The 27878-nt window shown below is 41.9% G+C and overlaps 1 protein-coding gene across 3 annotated transcripts in view; it reads left to right on the forward strand.

Annotated features, from left to right (window-relative positions):
• Window positions 1-27878, forward strand: part of LOC131459313 (SH3 and multiple ankyrin repeat domains protein 2-like) — a 145217-nt gene that overhangs the window by 51349 nt on the left and 65990 nt on the right. For all 3 annotated transcript variants that reach the window (XM_058628983.1, XM_058628985.1, XM_058628986.1), the window contains exons 7-11: window positions 1585-1736; window positions 2429-2596; window positions 3682-3798; window positions 8696-8773; window positions 20151-20217. In XM_058628983.1, coding sequence (XP_058484966.1) covers window positions 1585-1736; window positions 2429-2596; window positions 3682-3798; window positions 8696-8773; window positions 20151-20217 — 582 coding nt within the window. The remainder of the gene's footprint in view (window positions 1-1584; window positions 1737-2428; window positions 2597-3681; window positions 3799-8695; window positions 8774-20150; window positions 20218-27878) is intronic.

Here is a 27878-nt window from a genome sequence, read left to right on the forward strand (position 1 = left end):
GCTTTCACGAGTCCTTTTAATGTCTGTGGAAAAATAGCTGAACAATGACTGAAAGCACTGAGAAGAAAAACCTGTAAAATGTAAAATATTAAATGGAACCAATGACGGAAAAGACCTTGATTCTGTTGCGAACATTCAAGCTTTTTATATAATTTCCTGTTCTATTTTCTGTTGCATATTGATTTTTTTTTTTCTATCAGATGTTATTCATGCTCATCATCATGCCGCACGCAGCATCCTCTTCCTCTGAATCACACATTTCATCTGAACTCTGTGTCGTTCACTTGCTTTTAGTTAAACTCCTTTTGGCAGGTGAGTGCAGTGTCAGTCATTCATTCACCGCTCATCTACAGTGGAGAAAAAATAAAAATAAAGACTAAACACGAGCCTCTGGCCTCCCTCAAGCTGCTGTTAGTGGGATGTGAGCCAACTGTCGGAAACAACCTTGAAGTGCACAGCGCAGCTGTTCGGGAATTCAACAAGACACAATGAGCCAAGTTCATGCTGTAACAGAAACACATGCTCATGTAATATGTGTAGCTGTTAGAAGCAGATTACATGAGTATCAAGTCAAAGGTGACGAGAACAAGTTGTTCACTGACATTGGAAACAAGTCTTTGTTATATGTGCCTCACATTAGAGGATAATTGGCCAGATTTGGCCCTTCCAACAATCGTGGGTGCCTTCTGATTTTAGGCTGATTTGAACAGATAATCCTTTAGTGTGAGAGGTTACCAGACGCATTAGAGTCTTCCCGATTTCAAATCATAAGTATGAAACATGGTTGATATTTACAATTGAACAGTGACTGGGGTGTGAGCCAGAACACACATAACCAATGAGGTGCAAGAAGACCGGGAAACGGATTGAGTGAAAACATGGCTGCCAGCAGGAACACAACAAAAAACAGACTTTAGCTACTTGACAATTAGCTAAACTAATACTATCTTTGTAAGTCTACAACATTATAAGAATATGTTTGCCAGTTTGAATGAAATCTGGTGTTCAATGTTGAGGGTTGAATCCTGGGACGAGGCTAAGGTCTGGGGGGCCCCTGAGCAAGTCACACAATTCCACTTGTGTGGAGTGGCTTGTGTGCGTTCACTATTGGTGTGTGATAAGGATGGGTTAAATGCAGAGGACACATTCACTATCACTAATTGGTGTGTGTGCAAAAATGACCATACTGTGAAACAAACCCTAAGACACATAATGATGGGTCTCAGCTGGACGAAATAAAAGTCAAGTCGAGTCTAGAGCTGAAACGATGAATCGATGAATCGATTATTAATCGATTACTAAATTAATCGACAACTATTTTGATAATCAAATAATTGGTTTTAAGCTTTTTTTCATGATTAAACAGTAGTTCTGATTGTTTAAGTCTTAAATGTGAGTATTAATTAAGTATTATTAAGGATTAATCAATTAATCGAGAAAATAATTGATAGATTAATCGATTATGAAAAGAATCGTTAGTTACGGCTCTAGTCGAGTCTCAAGTCCAAAACAGTTTATCTGGATAATGGTCACACAGTGAGACACTCATGAAAATAAAATCCTCTTGTCTTGTCTTGTTTGCAGAGAGCCCGCTGACGTTCGCAGCTCACCTGGACGGTGTGGTGGAGCTCATCAAGGTGATGAAGAACGGAGGAGCTCACGTTGACTTCAGGGCCAAAGACGGGATGACGGCCGTGCACAAAGCAGCGAGGTCCAAGAACCAGGTCATACTGACGGTAAAGGAACATCTTCTTCATCTCTGCCCGCCTTCTTTACACTGATTATACTTAAACACATCACCTTCCATAACATAATAGAAGTTGTTTTTGTTTTCAAACAAGACACAAGTCGGTCATTTTAAGGTGAAGAAGTGTAGAGAATCTAGCTATAAAATGCTAAACTAATACATCCTTCCTCCTCCTGTTGGCCCTCTGCTCAAAGCAAAGCCCCAAAACACTGGAAATCCTCGTCTGTAATGGAAATGTGAATTTTGTGTGCACTTTCTCTGCCACTTTTCTGTCACTTTCACTCACAAAAAAAACAAATTCACTGGATACAAATTTCCCAGTCGGTGACAGAGGGGTAAACCTGCCAGTCATCCCATGTCATCTGAATGAACACACAGCAACTTCTTATGTTATTTCATCAGATTTGTTGAAATCCTTCACATCCAAGTGTTTCACAATTCACCTCACTTTTCAAACTCACTCTTATGAAAATAAATGTAGTAATGACGATTTCATCGTATGGTAGTTTGTGTGTAGTGAAGGTCAAGGTTTTTGACATTTTCTAACACGGTTGACTCTGATGATAATGTAGATAATTATTGTTTTTACCATAACTTACATTACTGTGTCTGAAGTTCCTTATGGTTTTTTTTAACCCTTTCACACACACATACACACACACACCTGTTGTCCATCCACAGACACTGCTGGAGTTGGGAGCATCTCCAGACTACAAGGACAGCCGCGGTCTGACGCCGCTGTATCACAGCGTGGTTGTGGGCGGAGACCCCGGCTGCTGCGAGCTCCTGCTGAGCAACCACGCTGCTGTGTGCTGCCAGGACGAGAACGGCTGGCATGAGGTGCATCAGGTAAACACACACACACACTCAGAGATGTGTCTTTGCTGTGGATGAAGCAGTCAAACACACACACTGTGCACATATTTGTGTGTGTGTGTGTGTGGGGGGGTTTGTGTCACATTGCTTATCTCTCCCCGTGGAGCTGCACCGCCTTTGCCTCCCTCCACGTGTCCCGGCTCTGATGTGATAACAATCGCCGTCAACGTCAGCGATGGCACGTCCTTCTCGCCCCAGTGCTGAACGGTAGACAAATGCAATTTCGTGACATCATTAACAGTCTGTTATTATGTCAGACTCCCGTCTCTTCGCCTGCGTTTATACTTCGCCGCTGAACACTTTTGATGATCGTAACTTGACAAAACTTCAGTAGCGAACGCCATCCCCATAGTAACCATACACTATCCTCCAGCCGGCTCTTTCAGTCGCATTCTGGGATTGGTTCATCCGCCCAGCAGCGTGTTTATTTGTGTCTATATTTGAGCTTTCTTTCTCTGTCACGTAAGTTAACAGCTGAGGTCACTGTGTTGTTTGAAACATTCGAGGAAGCAACAGGAAGAAGACGATTAGTTAAACTGTGTCGGCCGTGACGGCGCATGGCAGAAGACATTAGTGCGAATGGCTGAGTTTCACTCGGTCCCGCTGCTCACAGTTGATAGGCAGCCATTTCTGCTGTCACTTTGCCTCCTCCATAATCCTGCAGACTCGGCAATAAGCCACGCGGTAAGCACCAGTGTTTAAAAAAATGGAATTGTCTCATAAAAGACAGCGCATAAAACTGTTTGAGCGCCGCCTCACTTTTTGATTTACACTCCGCGCTGATGGGCCCGTGGTGCAGCTGAGCGTTTTATTGTGTTTTAACTTGCACATGTGTTATGATATTATCTTTAAGCTCTCTCTCAGCACACACTCATCTCTCTTCTGATAACAGAGTTCAAACCGAGGCTACGGCTGCTGCTCATCCTCCTGTGATTTTTATCTGATCTGCAACACAATGACATCTAGTGGTGGAGGCCTCACACTGCAGCTACTGTACTTTGTGTCCCTGTGTGTGTGTGTGTGTGTGTGTGTGTGTGTGTGTGTGTGTGTGTGCACAGGCTTGCCGCCACGGCCATGTGCAGCACCTGGAGCATCTGTTGTTTTACGGAGCAGACATGAGCGCCCAGAATGCCTCAGGAAACACCGCTCTACACATCTGTGCCCTGTACAACCAGGTGAGCGAGTTATTTTAAGATGTTGGCACCAGATGTGCTTCTACCCTCAACTTTTGAGGGTCATTGGGGTGAGCTGGAGCTTCTCCATCAGGGGATTTGAACCTATGACCCTTTGAAGCAACAATGCTAATACAACACTTGTTTTTGCCCCATCCAAGTAACACAAATTAGTCATGAAAGTTTCACGCATAAAAGTTGAAATGTTACTGGATGAGATGAAACAGCAACAACCGATAGCTCATGTAACGTTTCACTAGTAATCACTAGTTTTGGATCTTCACATGATATCCATTAAGTAGATTATTTTCCACTTTATGAGTGGACACCAGTGTGATTGACAGGTGGTGACATTGTCCAATAGGAGCTTGAACGTCAGTTTGGAAAATTGTCAACATGAAGCAAGACAAATCATGATACTGGTGTCCAGAGTTTAAAGAAAAACGATCTAAACGAACTAAAACTGAATTGTGTGTTTAGAAAACTAACTCAAATTAGCGAAAATGTGCTTCCTTTTTCGTCTTTGTAATCCTTTTGGGTTCATATGAAGTGTGTTTATTTTTTTCTCTGCTGGCAGTTTTGAAAGCAATTTTGAAAGTGTTTTCATTCATAATATAATGTGTTTTTTGGGACATAAATAAGGCAATGCAAGTTAAACAACACTTGTTGTGTTGTTGGTAGATATATTATTATTATTATTATCTTTTGTTGCACCTGGCAAATATTCCATATTACAAAAAAACTAACACTAAAACTAATAAACAATAATAAAAAAAACTAGCAAATCCGCACTAAAAAATTTAAAGTAACTCATTTTAAAAACAAAATCCAAAACTATTATAACCTTGGTCACAACCAGTTGCCACTTGACCTACACCTGTATATCACTTATCACTAGCTTTATATCTGCTTCCAGGTGGAGCATTTTATGGTTTCAGTGGCCGTCCAGAGCAGAAGCCACGGTTTGGATTATTGACAGATGAAATGATTGATTGCTTGATTGGCTGCTGTAATTAGTCTCTGTCGCATTGCAACCGCCGTTACGTGTGCCGGCTGCTTTAAGGGACTATTTCTTTGTAAACTAATGTTTTATGAAAACTTTAGGAATAAGTTCATAAAAGCAGTTTCAATCAAAACGAATTGATGTTGACAACAAAAGAAATAAGATCATGTTTAGAACCTGGGTGGAGGTATTTATAACTTGAATATATAATACAATGTGAACATCTGTGCATCATTTTTTAAGCTTAAGTGTTCCAGATAAAGAAAAAAAAAGATTGCAGAATAGGATATAAGAAAGTCATGCCCCCTTCCCCGTGAATGGCAAAGAAAATTACACTTCAAGCAGCATGGAGTCGGCACTTAAATATATTAAATGAGGTCAATAAGTAGATAATCACATAGTAAAAAAAATAAATATGCAATTAGAGAAAACACTCTCATATAAAGGATACAAATATCAGCATTATTTTATATTTCGTTCCTCAAACAATGCAAACACAAACACGCTAAAAGAAAGAAAATCCTAAAAACATGAACCGTGTTATCATGCTGTCACTCTCTCTACGTCGTCCTTGTGCATTAGTGAAGGGGGCGTTCTGCCAATGCTGAACAATAAGTGTGCACGTTAGTGTCATAGAGAGAACGCGTCCTACTCTGTAGTCTGTGCCGCAGGGGCGTTGTTTGCTCATCACTCCCTTGCTATAAATGACAAATGTGCGTGTGCTTTTCACGTAAATTGAATATACAGTATATTAAAAACAACACACAAACACAAACAGCGTAGCTGCTATTCATATAGTGGATGGAGGGAGACAAGTCTGACCCTTTATATCTAATAATATCTAATAGTGATGAAATAAGTGTGTTTTTAGGTCACATTTGAACACGCCGAATATAGAACCTGACACTGACGCAGAGAACTGCGGTGCTCCAGTATGGCACTGGGTATGGAGAGTGACAACGTGGTGAAGTCACTGGAAAATACTCTAAATATAGCGTACATTTACAATGAATCAAGTTTTCCTCAAACTTGCATCAAATCTATACGCTACTCTTGGGTTGCAGATACTCTTAATTGTCTGTACTCACAAATAAATCATGTAAGGGACTAAAACATGGTCACTGTTCCATGCAGGCTAATAGTGGTTATGTGATGAATGAAATGAATAAACCATCCATCCAAGATCACTGCATCCCCGTGTAATGCAAGCCTAGTAAAAAATACATTAATAATTAACCACATGTTAATTAACTAAGCGTAACAACCAGAAAGAAATGTGTGTGATGAGCTTTTCTTGATTCCCTGTGTTGTATCTTACATGTGATATGTTCAGTTTTATATTTTTGTATGTGTGATTACATCACGGCTATTCACTGCCGTTCAGAGCAAAACAAAGACGACGCTCTCGGCAGAACTGAGGTGATCTGAGTGTTCTTGTTATCGTGTTTTTATAAACTATTCCTAGCGTCGATGAGTCCTTATCTGTGCAACCACAGCCACGCCGTCCCTTAGAGAACAGCTGAAGCTGAGCTTCAAGTGGTTATAATGCAGAGGCTGCTACTGGAATACGATTAATCACTTAAAGGAATACTTCACAGATTCGCGTTTAGCTTTGTATTACTAGAATAGGGGTAGTATTTTTGAAGAATTGTGCTTCCTATCCTCAGTTTTCCCTGAGTTGAGAAATATCTTCATTCTTTTCTTTGTTACGTGCCCACCAGTGACACTTGGTCCTGTTAGCGTAGCTGTTAGCAGGATGGCGGACACTGTTTACATTCTGGGAATGAGGTCCCGCCCCCCTACAAGTGGGTCTAAAAAGTGCAGAATTATGTTGCTGAACCTCGTCCTGATCAGCTGAAGTAACCCCAGATCAAAACACTGCCCCAACATGTTTGTACAGTAAACATGAGACATGATGGATACATGACGTAATCCTTGTCTCTTCTTAGCCTGATCACTGATGTGCTCTTCGCTCAGGATCACAGTAAATCTAGACTTGTCAGACAACCATGATTTTTGTTTTTCCCCATTCAATCTTTATGCTCCGTGGGGAACTGTGAATCCTTGTTTCCCCAATTAGCCTCACTGATAAGTGGTTTTCTTAAGACTCCTCAGCAGTTAAGTCCCAATCCCCGGCGTTCTCTCTGCATTATGAATGTGAAAGTGCTCCTGTTACGCACTATTAAACGCGGCCATGAGTCGTAATGTTGATTCACAAAACATTCATTCAAGGTTAATTTTTCCGAACACGTAACCCCCCCCCCCCCCCCCCCCCAGAGATGATGCTTTTACTACTTACCGTCCATGTCTTTAGCTTGACCCTTCTGATGTGTGCGGTGTATTTTATTTTTTTTATTTTTAAGTAATTGTCATGTTATTATGTCACTTTTAGGAGACGGTTATTTGATTAATTTAGAAACCAGATTTATTTGTACATTTGTACATGCACAATTACAGTATGAATGCCTGGGAAATTGTCCGTACAGGATTCGGTGGTAATTGGAGCTCAGCTTACTCCTCGCAATAAATCATTATTTCCTGAGGAAAAAGAGACTCTAGGCTTGACGCTGTCTGTTTTCAGGTAATGCACTTTCCCCAGTTGTCACAGAGCTGACTCAGCAGATCCCAAAGTCTCACTTTCACTCCGCACTCAGCTGCTCCTGCTGCAGATTGTACCTAATTTCTCTGGCTGCACTTGCACACACTCTGCAGAGGCTCCTTTTTTTGTCTCCCATGGGTGCGTTTGCATCTTATTTACAATGTTCATCTACCGGTGTTTAAGCGTGTGATGCTGGTGACTGCAGCAGCTTAAACATCCCCCCGGAGAACAAGCACACAGCCTCATCAGTCAGCCTCTAATGGCCATAAATATTTAAACTGTGCGACAGAAGCCTCGAGCTGATCCTGATGTGGAAAGCAAACATTTTAAATATGATTAACTCCGATTATGATGTGCGACTTTATGTCGCATAGTTTTTCTGGTCTTCCTAAACCCTCTTTTACACCAGATTTACTGGGATATGTGGGAGTTTGCATCTCCTGCAGAACTGCAACACACACAACAGAAGAAAGTATCGTAAGAGGGTCTGATGAAGTTACTGGTTACACTTTTATATGTTTGAACAGTGTCTATAAAAATCAGCTACGTCTGATTAAAACCTGCATATATTGTAGTCATTTGAGGGGCGGGGGATGATATGATGATGAACTGATGATATGAACTGATGATATGTATTGAATAAGAATGTTTTTAGAGGGAAATTGTTTTTAGATGTTTTTAGAGGGAAATTGATTGATTATGTTTTGGTGGATAAAACATTGCTGTGGACCCTGGCTTTGAGAATACTTTTAAGTTGCATAGATAGATAGATAGATAGATAGATAATACAGTTGTGTATCTGTGATTCTTCTTATTGTGAATCTAAAAACAGTGTTTATATCTGTGTGTGTGTGTGTGTGTTTCTGTATGCGTGGTTGAGCACTTTGTGGGCGATTTGTGCTGTAGATCCAAAACCCTCAGCTCTCACTCTCCTTCTCTCTGTTCTCCCCCCCTTCTCTCTCTCTCTCTCTCTCTCTGTCTCTATCTCACTCCCTCATTTTCCTCGAGTGCAGCATTATACAGACATACACACACAAACTCACACACTCATAGGCAGTGAAGCTCTGTTCCTGATGCAGGTTGTAGATGCTCCTGTGTCAGCACAGGGATGTTTAGACGCTCGCCCTCACTCACCACTTCCTGCTCTGCTCACTGTTTCCTGCTCATGTCACTGAAGCTAATCATCCTCCAAAGTAGGAGAACTCAAGGATTCTTTTTTTTTTTCTTTTTTTTTGACGAAATTTCTCTCTCTCAGCTTCATTTTATCTTAACCCTGGTTTTCCTCCTCCCTCCATCAGGATAACTGTGCCAGAGTGCTGCTCGTCCGTGGAGCCGACAAAGAAGTCAAGAACTACAACAGCCAGAGTCCATTTCAGGTAGAGTTTCTAAAAAAAAACACACACACACACACATACTCATGCACGCATACTCCTCTTCTTCACTTCTTTGTGTTTGTAAGCAATTATAGCAAATTGATTTCAGCTTCCGTCGTGGGGGAAACCATTTTTAGTAACAGTACATTTTCTTCGTCCCATTTGTTGTCATAGCAACTGAGCAAAATGGTCAAGGTCAGCTTCAACTAGGGAATACGAATGCCTATTCAGCCAATATTAAATTTCTTTGGTTATCTCACCGATGTTCAGAAGAAGTGTGGCTGTGTGTAAAACACTCCGGGCGTGTTTTGGAAGTTTTTCACAAAGTTTCTCTGAAAGTGTCTAAATGAAAGGAAACAAATGTAGAAAGTGTCGTCTTGAAACACACGAGAATGGCATAACTGTGCTTCTGCAGTGTTCCACCCGTGCTTGCATTGGTTTTTGTTTTTTTGTACTGTGATGTCATTTGTTGGAGCGGGCTCCGAATCTCTCTCGAATCTGTGCAACCATTTAGCCGCTGAAACTGTGTCATAAACTCCAAAACAATACAAGATCCGGTATGTTTTGTAATGTTAAATTAAAACAAAACATGATTTCTTAAAAGTTTATACACTTCGAAAAGTGAAACGGAATATTTCTTAACATTCCAACACTTTGAATTCTTTAGTTGTTCAGGTTTGTCTTGCTTCTCAACTCCTCTCCCTCCCCAAGACTGTATATGAAAGTTTGGACTTAGTTTTCAGGTTTGCAGGGTAAAGCAAACTGGAAGTAAACAATATATTAAATAGCCACCAGGGGGTGACTTCCCTGGTTGCAAAAAGAAAATGTTTAAATAAAAGTCAATGGGAAAATGAGCAAAAAAAAAAAAAATATATCGATTTAATCATTCAAAAATATTGTATTTTATTTTTGAAAATACATGTTTTTTTGATTGCAAAGCTGCCTGCTAATTGGCTACTGAATTTTGGAGCGACAGGTCATTGGACCGGAAGTCGTCATGGGTTTGGGGTCACTGTCCGTCTGGAACTCGTTCCCCATCGACATCCGACAAAATAATTGTCTGACGGCGCAAGAACAATACAAATCAGGAAGCGCAAAGAACAAGTGTATTTTCAGACAATAAAATACAATATTTTTGAATGATTAAATCAATTCCATACCAGTCAAATCTCTTATCTCCAGAGTTCGGATTCTAATGGCTGACGTTACGATCTCCACCACTATGCCTTTTCAACAAGATTTTCAATACACGTAATGAATGAATTAATAAATGTAAAATGATTGTGACATACAGTACGATGACATGTAAGACGGAGCGTACACTGTTATGGGGTAGAAGAACAAGTATAGAGGTCTTGGTTTTTTGCTGTAAAAAGAATGAACTCTTTATCTATCATGGATTCATTGTCTGTGAATTGTGTATGAGCTGCTGCTATATATATACTGTATGTGTGTGTGTGTGTGTGTGTGCTGGATGGATGTTCAGCAGAGAAAGAAATTCAGCAGCGCTAAGTGCTTCCTCGCTGCCATGGCTGACTTAAACTTCTGCCTGAGCTACCAGAGACTCTTTTTCAGGCAGGCATTTATAGGAGTCAGTCCCATGGGGTCCTCAGCTGTCCTCCACAGCCACTCCAGTGGAGTGCTTCAGTAGATGTAGCTCTTCATGAAGGGAAACGTCCGCTGGCCGAGCTGAGATCACGCCACGTCAGGCTGTGAGTCAGAGTTTGGTGCACCTTTAACCTGAGTCTCCATGTTGGGATTAGCCTGCCGCTTAACGTCATCTCATGAAGCCAAGGATCAATTATGCCTTCATATATAGGGATGGCACGATACCACTTTTTTTTTGGTCCGATACCAATAACGATATCACAAACTCGAGTAGCGGCCATTTTAGACCTTTTCAACTATGAAGCGGTTAACGACACTTTGTGCTGAGTCATGTCAAAGACAGTATTCATAAAGAAGATGTAAACAAGCCATAAAATGACTCAATAAAAAGCTTTTGCCGATTTTTATTTATATTACAGTCTACAGTCTGTGCACCGTATCGGCTCTTCCCTAGTGCGGCTAATGTTAGCGTAATGCTAGGAAACTATTCTAAACGATTTATTTATTTACCAGCTGGCAAATGCGAAGCGTAGCATACAGCAAAGTCAGCAGAGTGTGTCAGTCCTCCCACCGCACTTCTAAAAACCAGAACTACCTCTAAAAACACCCAAGTAGGGTCCAAAAGTGTGTTTTTCATTGAGCTAATGAGCTCACAATGTTGTCCTCGTGTTATCCTCCAGCGTGTGTGGCGGGGGCACAGCCTGGACAGGGCAAAACAAACAGAGACAAACAACTATTCACAGTGTCAGATTAACCTCTGCATGTGTTTTGAGTGTGGGAGGAAAACTAGAGAAAAACCCACGCGCACATGAGGAGAACATGCAAACTCCACACAGAAGAAAAAACAGGATTTGAACCAGTGAACTTCTCACTGTGAGGTAACAGTGCTAGTCCCTGCACCATTGTGTGGCCCACAATATAGAAATCATTATTGAATAAAACTGCTGCATAGGTGCTGCTGCTGCTGCTGCTGCTGTTGCTGCTGCTGCTCTGAGTGACAGAGGTGCAACTTCTGTAACACAGAAATGAAAGAGCAGTTGCTCTCCTACAAGCAGCCACTAGATATGTTTGGAATTCTCACTTGTTTTTGAGTGGAACAACTCGCTCTTTTGCTCTTACTATCTTTATCACTGCTCACTCTCCACCTACACGCGGAGCCAAGAGCTGAATCCAGCAAGTTTGTGCCTGTGTTCTGAGTGCTCGGCATTGTGGGAAACGTAGGAGATCACTGACTGAAGTGGATGAGGGAAAGAGAGGGGTCAGTGCAACAAAAGCACAAACCGCAGCACATTAACCACTTCATCAGGAGATACATGCAAATGAACTGAAGGTGCACGTGTGTGTGACAGAAATATATAATATAATATAAGTATGCAAACAACATACAGTTTTTAGAGATTCGGCTTTCCTGGTTAAATTAAGGTTATACATAAACAAACAATCCGCTCCTTTTCGGCTGAAAAGCACATGGACACCGTTTTAGTTTATTTGGACGGACTAGAAAAAGCATGGAAGAGGAGGATGTCAAGATAAGAGAAAGAATTATTTGCTGAGTTGTTGTGGAGGAAATCTACATATTTTTTTGCCATTATGCTGAAATGATGGACATTAATCTAGTTTGCAGAGGCATACTGGGGGCTATTTATATATTTAATTATATTAATCCCGAACCAAGCAATTTCCATAAAAACTTAGTTGGGGGCTGGGCATGAATCCAATTCACTTTGGATGTGAATTTCATGAAAGCTCTTCTTTGAAACTACTACTACTACTACTAGTAGTAATAGTAGTAGTAGTGCTGGTAAGAGGCAGATAAATAAACAGACAGACAGCACCTGATTGGTTGAGGTCATAATTAAGTGGAGGGCATTTGCAGCAGTAGCTCATTAGGAGTCCCTTTGTATCGTCGTTATTTGCGCCTGCATATTGTGTCATCTCTGCCGAGAGCGCTCACTAAGAGAAAGACCCTCAACAGCTGTAACGTACAAACGCTAATAAACAGCTGAGCGAGGCGTTCTTGTGCTGTACGCTGCTGTTGCGCGTGTGTGCTCCTAATTAGGACACTGCGTGGGTGAGCCGCTGCACCATCTGATATCATCATGTGTCAGATCGCCCCGTGCGTCTGTGTTTGTGTAATTCCCCCACAACTTAGCCTGAAAAACCATTGTTGTACAAGAAAAAAAGAATCGAAGCTTAGCTGAAGCTATATCACCCTCTCCTCTCCTACATTATTCTTACATTATTGGAGAAAGTGCTTTGAAAGATAACATTTTCTTCTTTAATGAACAGTCCACTGTCCATGTCCTCTTCTTCTTCTTCTTCTTCCCTATCTTTCCTCTTTTCACGTGGCTCTCACTCCAATCTAACCTCTGCTCTGCTAAGCCTTTCATTCTCTTTACAGCACCTCACTTCATTACTTCCTCGGCTTTCATATCCACGTCTTTATTTCTCCTCTCTGCACTTTCTCTCGTGTCATTCTTCTAATCTAATTCTCTCTCTCCGCTCCTTGGTACGGTCATTGTCAATTGTTGCAATTCTGTCCAACCCCCCCCCTCTGCCCTCGTTCATTGGGTCTGGCGACCTTGGCGTGTGCACTGTGAGCCACACAAGACTTCCTATCTGTGTGTCTGTCAGTCACCACTGTTACGTCATGTAGTAGAGGACATAATGGACAGTTTTATCATAACGTAAATCACATACTTTATCATGTATATACAGTTGTGTACATTCTGACAGTCGCTGTTAACCTGCTCCAATGAAACAGCTGGGGTTCGGTGCCATAGCAACCACTGCTGAGCCCAAGGGATGCAAGCAGGGAACCCCTCCTCCCCCCTCCCCCTCCCTTACACTAGTCCTCATTCTTTATGCAGCATCAGCACCTGAAAGAAACATGAAAGGACCAAGAGTAGAGTTTGAAACTGTTGATTTACCATTCATTCATTCATTCATTCATCTTCTACCGCTTTATCCTCCACATGAGGTCCCAATCCCAGCAGACATGGGGCAAAAGGCGGGGGCTTTACCCTGGAGAGGTCACCAGTCCATCACAGGGCCACATAAAGACAAACAATCATCCACTCTCACACTCACAGTCAGTTTACAGTGTTTAATTTGTCTAATCCCTAAATCTGCATGTTTTTGGACTGTGGGAGGAAACCGGAGAACCTGGAGGAAACACACGCACACACACGGGGAGAACACTATACAATATATAAAGTTAAACTATTTAATCTATAACAAATAATAAATGAATGAATGACAGGGCTCACAACCCCACATGGACTCTGACTTTTTGCATTTCCACTCATAGTTTCACCTCAAAATAATATAATATATAAACAGCAAGATATCTGCTCTTCTTCTTCAAAATGTCACACTTAATAAAGGGATTATTAAAGTTCTGTCTCTCCATCTGTCTGTAAGCTCTGCTTCTCTCGCTGTAGAAGTGTAGAAAAAAAAGTGATTAAAAACTTTGTCTGGAACCCTTTATGGTTTTTATTTTAACTGGTTCAGTGGAGTTCACGTCGGCTCCTCTCGTAGTCTTGCAGATTAGGGTTTCAGTTTAATTTTAAACTCTAAATTGACTACAGTAGCTGAGATTGGCTCCAGTCCCCCCCCCCCCCCGTGACCTTTATGTGGAAGGTAACGATGTGGAAAATGGAGGAATTAAACTGACCATAGATGTGAATTTGAGAGTGAATGTAGGTCTGCCTCTGTATTTGACATGAGTGGAGTTCACCTTTCACATATGAAAAATGAAAAATGCATTAGGATCACGATGGATGTCTTCATGTCTGCGTGCAGTGGCTCTGTGGTTAGCACTGTTGCCTCACAGCTGGGTTTGATTCCCCCCCCTCCCGTCTGACCTCGTATGATGACAATAAAGATCCTTTCATTTCAGTCACAACAGCAGGAAATGTCTGACAGAGAAGACAAGACACTCGCCTCGTGTTAAACTGGAGCTTTTCCTTTTGCATTCCCGTTGTTTTTATGGAGACAGTGTAGGCACTCATCTGTGTGAGCAACCGTAGTGGGTTTTTAACGTCCGGTCTGCTGTGAGCCATGGCTGGTTGGGTGGGTGGTTGTCATCCATAAGGCTGCATTACTGCCTGGATTATTTTCCCCCTCTGGGTTCTTCCTACCGCTCAGCTTGATGCTTTTATAGAATGAAAAAGGGCAAAAATGACAGGGAATCAGATGTAGTAGTTGAAATGAATGAAAGCGAAGGGTACTCACAGTTCAGCGGGAGTCAGAGTCTGTGAAGGGATTTGACAGCCTGGAGAATGAGCAGTGATGAACCAAGAGTTCACTGGCTTGTGTATGTCGGCGAGGGACAGTGTCGCTCACTTAAGACTTTATCGTTGCCTGCCGCCAACAGGAAGTGGCTGACGATTGGAGATGAATGTGGGCAGCTTGAAAGTGGCCCACAAACAGTGTGCAGGGGAAACATCGATCAACAGACTCACTGTAGTAACATTCTGACAGGGGAATCCATACTCAGTGGTCTGTTTGTTTGCCTTTCTGCTCATAAAATAAGTTTTATATTTTACAGAAGACTGAGTGCCTTAGGTTTTTTAGGACTCTAGCAGGAATTTCAGCACGTCACAGCTTCCGGAGTTCTGAAAGATAACGTGGAGCGAGTGAATGGAGAGACTTGCAGCGGAGGGGGTGAAGCTTGAAAAGGTGAAAGGTTGAACAACCATAGGGATCCGCAGAGAGAGAGAAGCCAGGAGGGGCAGAGGCAAAACTCAAAGTTAGGAATGGAAGGCTGCTGTGTTTACCGAGGCAAAGGCGAGAAGAGCCAGGATATCTGAGAAAGCAAGGGCTTAACCTAAGTCCATCCTGGCTCAGTTCATTGCACGGTGCGGCTTAAGTGCACATTCACAGCCTTTTTGAAGTAGACCCCCGAGGTTGATCACAGATTTACCAAGTGTCGCCAAGCAAGCAGCAGCTTATCATTTTAGAAATGACCAAATGTTTTATACTGTTCTATACTGTAAACTTATACGGTACGGTACGGTAAACACTTACCTCTGCGCCACTGAAATCATCATATTTGTAATTTAAAGTTGGATTTACGCTCACTCCTTTCAGGGTTTTCACAGCCTGGTCTGGCTTCGTTCGGGACCCAGTACGTGTCCCCAGCCTGAGGCTCGGGAACCACTGGTGTGGTCCAGTGTCAGCAGATGCAAATTTAATTTTAGTTGAAATCACTTTCCAATCAGCTGACGGACCAAATTGTGTTTCAGCTGCTGTGAGAGTTCTCTCCCTGTTCTGCTGATGTTCATCCAAGGCACCACTTCCATACTTCTGTGCTATACACAACCCTTTGTCTCCATGACAACAGGGGGAGTGCAGGAAAAGAAAGAATGTGGGGGCGGTGATGGTGGTGATGGCAGTGGCGGTGGTGGTGGTGATGGTGGGTGGCTGAATGATATAGAGGGCTGTGTTTCTCGTTGCTTACTGGATAACTGGCTTCTAATCACACTTGGAGATAATACATCCAGTAGAGCGCCCTCTGCAGTCACAAAAAAAATGTATCATCACAAATTCAGTGGGTTTTGATGATTTGCATCATCGGCTGCGTCAGATCCTGATTTGATCTCCTGCAGCTGGAGCTCCGCTCTCGGTGCTGTGTGACACTTGTACGTTACACTAGTGGAGTAATTGTCACTCTGTTGACAGGAGACATCCGTCATGTGTCTCCAGATGGACACTGAGATGTCACGGTTCCTCACTGTTGGTTATTACGCTTGACTCTGTGCTTGACACACAATACATCCATCAGCTGTCCAGGTCACGTGGGACTGGAATAATGGTAAATCTTGTAATGCACAGCGGTGATTTTAGTCCCCTGGTGGGTTGTGAAAGTACTGCAGGTGAGAGCAAAAATCTCTATATAAGAAAGTAAATCCAGAGAGTCACCTTCAGCTAACATTATAAATTGCTTCCTGCCACCTGTGGGTTGTTACTCACTGCAAGGCTTGGTTCAAACTGGATGCATGGCTGGATGCGTCTGCCTCTGGCTGTGTATTCATCTCAGCGCCCATGAGAGTGTTCACACTGCATGCTGTTTGAACGCAGCATATTTCTAATGGCAGTCAAATGCAGCCGCTGCACCAGCTACGACTCTGACATCACTCTCTGCTCAAGCCACCGGTACTACTGTATAATTTATATTTTGTTTTCTGATAGCTTGTGAAGCAGAATTATGAATAATGCACCTTTTATGTGACATATGATTCATATGACAGGAAAACACTGAATTGGGGTTTAACAGCGATGGGACAATATATGATGGATTCATTCAATATTATTATATGATTGGGGCAGCTCATGGCCAAGTGGAAAGGGAACCTGTCTTGTAACCAGAGGGTTGCTGGTACCCAACCCCCATTGCTCCCCTGGTGCTGCTAAGTGCTCAGCCGCTGCGCTAATTCTAGGAAGGTTTCTAGGAGAGGACGGGTTAAATGCAGAGAAGGAATTTCCCGGCGGGACAGATAAAGGACTTATTTATTTATGTTATTATCGCTGACTGGTAAGCACTTACAGAAAGTTCATTGTAGTGAGTTTCTATCATCGCGTTAATCGTCGATGAAGAAAAACGTCAATATTTATGTGAGTGACTTGAAAATCCAGCCTAACTCACCAGAATACAGTGCTTGTGATCTATTTCTTAATTTATCTATTTATCCTATCTGCGATGTCTCTGACCACCGTGAGTGTAGACTAAGAATCTAAAAAAAAAAATAGCAAAAATGTCATTAATTGCAATGATTTTAGACAGGAAAATCGTGAAGTAAACTTTTAAAATCGGCCCATACCTGCTGAAAACCACAGATGCTGTATGTGTAAAATCGTTACTTATTTACATGTCTATAGACGTCGACCAGAAATAGTTTCAACCTTTTGTGGTGCTTTTTTGGTGTTTTAAGGAAATATAGATGAACAAGGTTTGGTTTAGGTGCAAAAAGCACTTGGTTAAACCAAAAGAAAAGACCATGAAGTGTCACCATCCTCTCCATTAACAGAACTAAATATGGTTCAATTCAATTTCTGTTTCATTCATCTTCTACCACTTTATTCTCCACATGAGGGCGAAAGGTGAGAGACAACCTGGGACAATCACAGGGCCAGATATAGAGACCAGCGACCATTCACTCTCACATCTACGGTCAATTTTGCCTAATCCCCAAATCTGCATGTTTTCTCCAAACTGTGGGACGAAACTGGACCGGAGTTTCTGAGAAAACTCACACACACACGCACACACGCGGGGAGAACATGTACACTCCATGCAGAAAGGCCTGTGTTCTGACTGGCTCATCTTCATGCTGCAAAGGCAAGAGTGCTAACCACCCCACCAAACCGTGTGACCCACTTCCGTTTCCCACAGCATCAAAATGGCTACATTCTAAATTTGTTTTAAAACACATTTTAACGTCCTTTACTAATGACAGTTAGTTTGCATATAATTATCAGTCAGTTCACCATTGATCGGTGGACATAACGACTTCATCGCTCACTCTCTCTCTCTGCTCGCAGCTCTGGGTTCAGCATTCCTGTCGGAGAACAGGCTGTCACATATCTGTCACACATGAGGGAGACCCTCAGAGCGAGTGGGAGAAGCAGCAGCATTTATAATAAGGAACAGGGAACACATCCCCTCCTCCACGGCCCTTCATCTTTCATGAACCGCAGCTGTATTAGTTACTCAATCTTTTATTTTTTTAATTTAAAAAAAGGTTTTTTCTTTCTTCTTCTTCCTCTTTTTTTTTTTTTTTTTTCCAAAGAGAAAAAGCACGTTGCATATTAATGCAGCGTGTTGAAACATTCACGAGGATTCTTACTGTTGGAATAAAAAAAAGCGCCATGCTACATCCCGTGTAGTGCCTTTCTGCCTTTATTTATATAAAGAAAAGGTCAGGGAGCAAAGAATCACTTCTTTAATAGAACAGCTCCCTCCATCACTCGCTTCTCCTCTTCCCTCGTTCTTCTGTTTGTTCTCCAGGAATCAGAACAGGCTTATATAATACTGTGTGTGCGTGCGTGTGTGTGTGCATGTGTGTGCATGTGTGTGCATGTGTGTGTATGTGTGCTTGTATTTTTTTTTACCTTTTTTGGGCCTTTTAAGTTTAGGCCTACAATTTAAAGTGATTAGGTTATGGTTAGGATTGAGCATTAACTGGTTTTGGTTAAGGTTAGGGATATAAGGAAATGCAAGTTTTAAAATGGATATAAATATGTGTGTGTGTGTGTGTGAGAGAGGGAGAGAGACGCTAACTTGACTCTTGCTGTGAAACCTGTTAAGAGCAGCAACACGACAACAGGTAGTGTTGACCTGATTCTGGGTCAGCGACAGCTAGAGATCCAGTAGGAAATCTCTTTACTGTCCCCTGGTGGACACATAGAGAACAGCACACTCTCCTGAGTGAAGTGATCATTTAGATCAGAACTCCAGACGTGGCTTTGCTGTGAAGGAGATGATGAATCCATAATAAACGCGTCTTTTTCAAGAGTGTCCTGGCTTGAGAAGGAAAGCAACATTTCAACAACACAAACACATGTATACAACTGTCACACACAACAAATAATTAAAAAAAACCACATTCATATTAAGAAACATAGTCATTTCAGTCACGATATAATTAAGGTAAGTTTTAGGGCTGTCAATACTACTAAAAGAAAGCAACATGTGCTCTGGTTCATTACCATTCATCACAGCTTTTCATCCTCACTCTGAAGCGTGACATAAATAACGTAACTATTCAGGCATCAACAAGGCATTTTCACCCAGAGACTCTCTGGAAATCCTGGAGATGTCATCTTGTTCATACATTTACATAAATAAATGCAAAACGGTACCACTTTATTCAGTACCAACCAAAAGATAAAAAGCTCCACTGAGTGTATATATCTGTGGTTATCGATTAATAGTTCTGTAATCATCTTTCGTCGTAATGTAAATCAAGTGATGTGAGATAAAAAACCAGACTCCTGCACCTCCGTGAGACTATTTCCAGCATGAGGGAAATCTGGCCTGTCATGGGAGACAGTTCAAAGAGATAGAGAGCGCTCCTTAACACTGTTCTGCTTAACAACAACATCTACATGTCCCATCAGAGGAAAAGTCACGTAATAAAGCCAAGTAATGAAAGCCGTGAGACGTGGTAACAAGATCGGAGCCTCTCAGAGATGGAGAAATGGCCTCAGGTCGTCTGTCGTGTACGAAGCTTGTGTGTCCGTCTATTCTTGTCTGGTGGGAGGGTCTCAAGACGGAGAGCCTCCATCCCAAAATACTTCAGTTAAAGTATTTAACCGCCTGGATAGAGTTCCTGATGACATTGAATATTCCTGCAGCAGTGATTTGTCCCTCAGGAAACTGCTGCCTCATCTCTTTCGCTCACATACGCCTCAAACATGTGACTTTGCATGTGCACGCGATGGTGTCATGTGTGAATCTTGGTTTGTACACGTGTGTGTGTGTGTGTGTGTCACAGATTATTAGATTCTTGGCTGCAGATGATTAAAGCCATGGAGATTGGAACTCAAAGGAATCACTGCATATTATATTCCAGCTACTTCCAGCAGCCTTTGCGGCAGAGATTATCTGCCCTAGACGCACAACTCCAGGAGACATAATCCCTCACTGTTTTCTTTATTTCAAAGACTATTTGCGCTCTTTCCCTAATTTAATTTGGATTGTTTGTCTTTTTTTAATTGATTTCCCCTCTTTTTAATCTGTTTCTTTGTGCTCTCTGTCGCTCTCCAGGTAGCCATTATCGCCGGGAACTTTGAGCTCGCCGAACTCATCAAGACCCACAAAGAGAAGGATATAGGTGAGCTGCAAATCAGAATATTCTCTTCTCCTCTTCATACCTCCTCCCATCCATCCATCCATCCATCACTCCCTATTCTTCACTGGCCACCCAATGCATATTCCTGAATCTCCCTAAGGATATATTTCAAATCCCCCCCACAATCTGATCCTCAGAAATGACCTCACGGTATAATCCCTGCTGTGGGATTATGAGTGTGTTGCCCAGTGGATGAAAGTTTATGTTTACACCAGAAAGCTCAGGTCAATTAGGTCGGGAGAGAATGATCAATGCCTTGGCCAGAAGGAGGGAACATCCTCTTGGAGCTGACTGATCTATGGTCTTCTGCATGGAAGGATTAGTTTAAATCAGAAGGAGGAGTTAACAAGTTGTCAACTGATCGTGATTATTTATTTATTTTTTTTACATAACACAAGGCGTCGTTGTTGTAAAAGCTTTGTGTGAAACGCAGTTCTGTGTTGGTGTGCTCTTACTGGATTAAGGGTTTGGAAAGTTGCCTGGAAGTGTTGATCTTATATGAGTGGATTGATACAGTATCGGTATGAACATTCATACATGAGATCAGACTTTATCTAAAATAAAATATCAGTAATGATCCAGATTTCAGGTTATATAATAGACTGGAAACCAGTGGTGGTTGCTGGTCTTTGAAACAGGGGACGCTCATTTCAGGCCCACTAATTTATACATTCATTCTTACATAAATTCTGCAAACGAACAACTAGAGCAAGGAAACACAATAATAACACACAACAACCAGCTGTCTAGAGACTTCCCTCGCAAAATCCACACAGGACTGAGGCAGAAAAGCCGCCACCGTTGTGTATGTTTCTGCAACGCTGTCGATCAAAAACTGATTCCCGCCTTTCAGACAGTTCCTCCAATCATCATGCAGACGCCCAGCATCCGCGCCTGCCCGCTAGCGGCTCCATTGACTCCCAGAGAAGCTGGGCTTCCCTGGAAGGGACATTTTTACCGCATTTGTTCAATCACCGTAGAGATCACCACAGTTCTGTGCCATCCCACAGAAAACCGGTGAAGCTGAGCTTCGGAATACGAAAATCACGTAAGACGATCTGTCATCTGTGATAAACAGCTGATGCTGAACGAACCAGTGACACGCTCTAATCACGCTCTAGCGCACGTTTAGTATTGAAATGTAAATGCAACACATTACAAATTTGACTTTGACATTTTAGAGGAAGCTGAGCTTCCCTTGCTGTCTTAAAGCGATCATCACTGCTGTATACAGAGATGGACATTTTCAAAACATTGGTGGCTGGCTGTATTGTCGATCATAAGCTCCACCCCCTCTATGTTAGTGGGTCAAACATGGATTTAACTCACTCAACTTATTCATCTTCTACCACTTTATCCTCCACATGAGGGTCGCAGCAGGGCGCTGGTGCCAATCCCAGCTGACATAGGGGTTCACCCTGGACAGGGCGAGGGATTAAACTACTACATTTGAATTTAAGCACTGTAGATTTCAAATAAAGGTTGCCAACAATGTTCTATGTCATTATAGGTAAACGTTTTCCCACTGGTGTGGGTTAAAATGTTCTTGTTTCTGATCAGTTTGGTTTTAATTAGTTATAGATGATACAGAAACAAGGGCAGACATGATTATAAAGGCTGAGACTGAATCAGGATTGGTGAAATGTGTCTATAGATAGTACCTTGATATCGTGGTTTCACTGTTCTTGAATCAGAAACCGGACTTCTTCAGTGACCTTTGAGGTACAGTCGTGTTTTGTTTACAGTTACTGATCATCTTTTTATTGATTGTCTATAAATAAAATTAGATTTAGTCTTCATATAATCTGTCTGGTTCTTGCTGCTCGTTTGCACAGTGAGCAGAGTACGTGAGTTATTTCACTTGCATCTGTGTGCAAGAGGGAACGAGAGGGAGGTGAGAACGCGAGAGCAATTTCTCACTAACATAAATATATGGAGGACAAAAACAGTTTTTGAACCCTTTCCATGATTTCTTCTTTTTTTTTCTCTCTTTCTCTTCATCCTATTTATTACCTTTGTTGCCTGGTTGCCGCTGAAGTTGTGGAGAGGCGGGTTGGTAACGGCAACAGACTCAGAATTAGCACCTGATTAGAGAACAACGACCACAAAGCCGTCATTTACGGCTTCGTACATTTAAAAGTCAAACACATGGGTGCAGTGAAGTGAACACAAGCAGAGAGCATTACTCTGGTGCTTTGGATACTTTGTGGACAGCTCTGGGATTAAAGGGCTCAGGGAAAATGAGAAAGGATGAACAAAACAAATAAATAAATACCGATGAGTCTGGAGAAAGAGGGAATGGAGGGAGAGAGAGAGAGAAATACAATCTAATCTAAAGAAGTAATCTTGCAATTGTTGCCCTCTCTCATGGACGCCGCCCAGCAGCAGCCGGCCTCGCATGACAGTGACCTCATGAAGAGCTAAATGGAACACTGCAGCGGTGCAGGATTACCCCCCCCCACACACACACACCTCACCCCACCCCAAAAAAAACCCCAGTCCGGTCGACATCTCTTCCACCTCCAATAAACAGGATTAGGTATTATGGTGCTGATGTCGTCCGCCGTGTCATATTTGGAACATTTTAGTTCTGCACCTTCACGCCTCTTCACACGTGGCGGTATAGATTTTAGGATGGGACGTCTTTAGTCCAGGACTCCATGGGTTCAGTCTGCAGCAAAGGTCGGTAACCCCCCCCCCCCACACACTCACACACTCCTCCAACCACCTGCCCCACCCTAAACTGAACTGAACTAAACTGTGTGTATATATATATATATGGTTTTTAGTTAGCTATGAGTTGGAATTCTGATTCAAACCTGTTTTCATGAGGACAGTTTGACCTTCTGAGGACATTGTGGCTTTTTGAGGGTTGAGACCTGGTTTTAGGCCAGGATTTAGTTTATTATAAGAGGCAAGGGAATACATGTTTGTCTACATGTGTCGTCACTTAGAATGCTGTACAAGTAAGTGTGTGTGTGCGCCTCAGAAATCTGCTGTTTTATTATGTTTGTGTGTGTGTGTGTGTGTGTGTGTGTGTGTGTGTCATGATTTGACCTTTGACATTCAATACATTCCTTATCTGTGATCTGACGTTCAGTCGCGGCTCCACAGCTCCACAGACCACTTTTCAGTTTGTCTTTTCTTCCGTCCCATTCTTGTGACTGCCTCCCACAAACACCTCCGGGGAAAACTCTCAGCTCATGCTCACGCTCACTATGAACATGGCTGCCAGCATAGACACAAGGAGAACAGATTTCAGCCAATTAATTAAAGGCTCCCCTAATAAAATGTTCAGCCGTTTAAGCGCACAATATGATAAGGAAATGTTTGCTGCTTTATTTCGTAGTTAGGAAAATTATGTTTGTGTTGCCGTGTTAACTGCTCACACCAAAGTTAATAATCAGGAGAAAATCAGGGATTTTAAATCGTGGCACACAGGTGTTCCGCTGCGTCCTACATCATTCAGTTTAAATGTGTTTTTCTGTGATATCGACAGCGTTTGACAGTGACAGTCTGGCTTTACCCAAGTTTTGTTTGTAATCTGCAGAACTTGTTTCTGTACATGTGGCACCTACTGCACACATGTGTCCATCTTTGGAGAATGATCCCTCCTCTGTGGCTCCTCCTGAGGTTTCTCCCATTTTTCCCCTGTGTAGGGTTTTTCCTCACTCGAGGTGGGTGAGGGTCTAAGGACAGAGGATGTCACTTGCTGTATAGACTCTAAAGCCCTTCGAGGCAAATGGTGTTGACTTAAAAACAAACTTACCAAACACGGCAGCAGTGGAACAGCAGCTCATGTGTCCCTGCAATTGACCTTAGATTACATTACATGTCATTTAGCAGACGCTTTTATCCAAAGCGACTTACAATAAGTGCATTTCAACATTTGGGTACAAACAAGAGCTCGAAGTAAGTAATTCAAAACACATTTTGGGGGAGAGTGAGCACTTTTCAAACTTTCTTGTCAGAAAAGAGAAACAAAAACAAAAGCGCTTTAGCTTGAATTAAGTTTTATAACAAAGACTTATTCTTACCTTCCTTCTTTAAGGCATTGATGATGGACTTCATTTTTACTCCTTCGCTTTACAAGGTCGCAGTTTCCCAGGAAATGTTTTTTTCCGCTATTGTTTCCCTGTCATTTCATCAGTTTGATGAGATAATCGCTTCGTGCTCTGGCCTGCCCCTGCGCTGCTGCTGTATACTCTAACGCTCCCTCCTTCAGGTCGGATTATATTGCTTGTCAGAGCTCAGCCGACATATGGACTTACATATGCAGTAGAACACAATGTGACTGTGAAGGAGAACATTAAATTTCAATGACAGCCATTTGTGTATGTAGCGTGACATCCTGGTTATGTGACCTACATAAGTGTAGCTGAAAGCTGTTGACGTACACAGTCCAGGGGCAGTGCATGGAGATATGTCACCATGTTCAAGAAAGTGGGCTACATATTATTCTGCAGGTGAGCAAGCTTACAAGGGGATGCATTGGTAGTAGCAGCTGTTCTGTTATAAGCAGAGAATGTGGACAAATTGGCAAGTTAAAGAACATTACACGCTATTAGTGTTTCAACTTCCCCATCGAAATGTGCTTCTGAAAGTGCAGAGAGAGCCACACATGTACAGTATATGCCAAAGCTAACACCTATAATGAATGTCAACACTCCAACTTTCTGCTGGCAGTTTTTAACACCCAAAAAAAGATGTTTCACGTGCACACAAAAGACGCGAGGGGATGATAAATAAACATCAGAGATTTCTCTTACATTTCACAGGGAAAGTATTTACATGTCTGCAGACATGTGTGTTTTAAATGTTGGTGGCACCTTTGGTGTGAATGAGGAAACCAGGTTAATGGTAACTATTTTCAGCTCATGAATGTGTTGAGGTCATGGTTCTTCACGGTCATGGTCACCAGTGTTTCCTCATAACCCCAATAATAATCATCTGTCAGATGTGGCACTTTGTTACACATCGTCCACTCTTCCTCCTCCTCCTCATGAGAATGCTGTCCCAAATACAGTGAGTACACTTGTGAGTGACATGAATGAGTGTTGGGGATTTGGTCAAAAACAAACATTCTGCAATGTATTGAGAACTCATTAAGTCTGTGTGCGAGTGCAATTTCTGAGCGAGCAGTGCAAGTACGAGCCGCCGCTGTGTGTATGAACGCGGCGTTTTCAGTGAAAACATTACAAAAGCTTGATTGGGAAATCAATAAGTCCTGCTTTCACACTGACAGACCATTTTCTGAAATGGAGATAAGGAGAGGGAAAAAAAAAACAAAAAACCATACCAGTCCAGCTAATCCACAATTTTTCTTCTCCATTAATTCACAATTCGTCATGTGTATTTCCAATTTAGATAAAAAATGTTCACATCTGCCCCTGGAGACAATAATACATAACCTTTGGAGCTGAGCCACAAAACAACAATACTACAAACAAAACGTGTTTAACCCACTAAGTCAACACAATGTGTTAATGTGTCTTTGCACTAAATGAGGAAACCACACACACACATGCACTGTAGATGTGTGTGTGTGTGTGTGGGGGGGGGGGGGTTAGAGGATGTCTGTGGGAGATATGTTATAGTTTTTCTGCTGCATACAGCAGTAATCCTGTGTAAGAATGATTGGCAGATGGGAGTATTAGACCACCTGCTGTCAGAGTGTGATAATCTGGTAGCGAGGACACACACACACACACACGGGACACACTCTAAACTTCACTTTAACTCTACTTTCACACTGATCTATTTCCAGTTTTACTGCAGGATGTGCAGTTTGGAGGGGAGACACTTTCTGTGAACTGGCCCCAAATGAGCTGATCCCTGTGAGAGCGCTGACAAATAAACTAAATAAATAAATGAATGAACAAATAAATAAACAAATGAACAAATAAATAAACGAGTGGTACTGGATGTCTTCAAAAGTGATCGCAGCTATAGTTACAAACATGTGTGATATCGGAGAGATCCACAGATTTCTCTACATTCAGAAAAATCCACATCATTTGACATTCAGTTGTATGACCTCATGTGTTAAACACAGTTCAGCAGTGACAGAAAATGACCTGCTATCATGAATCTCTCTCTGTGTGTGTGTTTGAGAGAGGGAAAGATAATAGCATTACACAGTAATAACCAAACATATAGATGGATAGATAGATGGATCAATGGATGGATGAATACAATAGTAGAATATGAATATGTAGCCCCCTGATGGCCTTTCATGAGAATAGAGATTTAAGACACTTCAGTGAGGTGCCTTCACTTTCTGGGACTTTAGTCAAAAGTCATTGGATTATCTAAGAATGGTAAAACATCTCAGTCCCAACAGATGTGTATTTGATGCTGTGTTATTATCACATGTGTTTTGCCTCCGGTCATGTTGCTCATTCGTTGGGTCACTTCTTGTTTTAGTGCCATGACGGACTCGCGAACGAGTCGGGACAGTGTGCGACGTGGACGTCTTCGCGCAGCAGCAGAGCGTATGTCGTCAGAGAGTATATACAAAGAGTCGTAAAGTATCGGCGCGTACACTTTATTATAACATACAGTACCACGGGCAGGTGTGTGAATGGAGCTTATATGATGTATGGAGCTGAGTTGCCTAGCAACACAAGGGGAGTTGTTTCTCTAAGAAGCTGCCCACCAGTTTGACGTTAGCTTTGTCCCCTGCTCCCTGCTGACTGATATCATGTCATCCATGGTGCATGGGAAGGTTATGGAAAAATTAGAAATAAAAAGACTGATCTGTTAGTTTCCGATTCGTTTTCACAAACAAAACATGTTTATTCATTTATCAGATCATCAAAAAAAACAAATCACGCTTGTGTTAAACCCAGATCTACTGTATAATCCTGTATTTATACTTGATGATACCATCTCATAATCAGGTTTCATACGAAAAGGCTAAAATTACCCATTCTCATTTAATTTAAAAACCTCCTCTGGCAAATAATGGCAATCAATCAATCATTCTTATTTAGGAACTGGGAGAAGGGCCTTAGAGAGCAAACTTTTTTCAAGGTCACCCTGCAACATTTACATATAAAGACACAGATGATATTGAATAAATGTTAAAAAATGAAACAGCAAAACAGTCAAAGAGAACACATACGTTTACACATACATTTAAACTGCTCCAGGACTGTTTGAAGAGCTGCAGCTGAGTAAATGTACTGTTGGATTTTGTCAAAGTGTAGCCTGTTATTGGTAGCGTTTCCTCACTAATGGTGCTTTGACGTCCAACACAAGAATCAAACTGAACAATGTCAAAAGCCAGTGATCGCGAGCTTCTGTCCTATTTCAGTTCAGCGACTGTGTCGGATGGAGTGTAATGATTCAGTACATTGAAAATAACTGCTTCACAAGTCACTACTTTGTGTGTGTCGCGTGTAAAACAAAGTCAATATTCAACATTATTGTCATTGACAGAGTGCAGCACTCCAGTCCAACAAGTGCAAGCAGTGAGAAGTCCCATATATACACTCATACAGTACCTACATCCTGAATAATTTAGATTTTAAATGCCAAATGTCAATCTCTGTTGTGAGTTTTATTGCCAAACAGTTAAGCTCCTCAGATTTGGCAAATCAAATTTCTACTGACATTTTAAAATGCTGTAACATTATAAC

This window comes from Solea solea, chromosome 5 (assembly GCF_958295425.1).
Source record: "Solea solea chromosome 5, fSolSol10.1, whole genome shotgun sequence".
NCBI lineage: Eukaryota > Metazoa > Chordata > Actinopteri > Pleuronectiformes > Soleidae > Solea > Solea solea.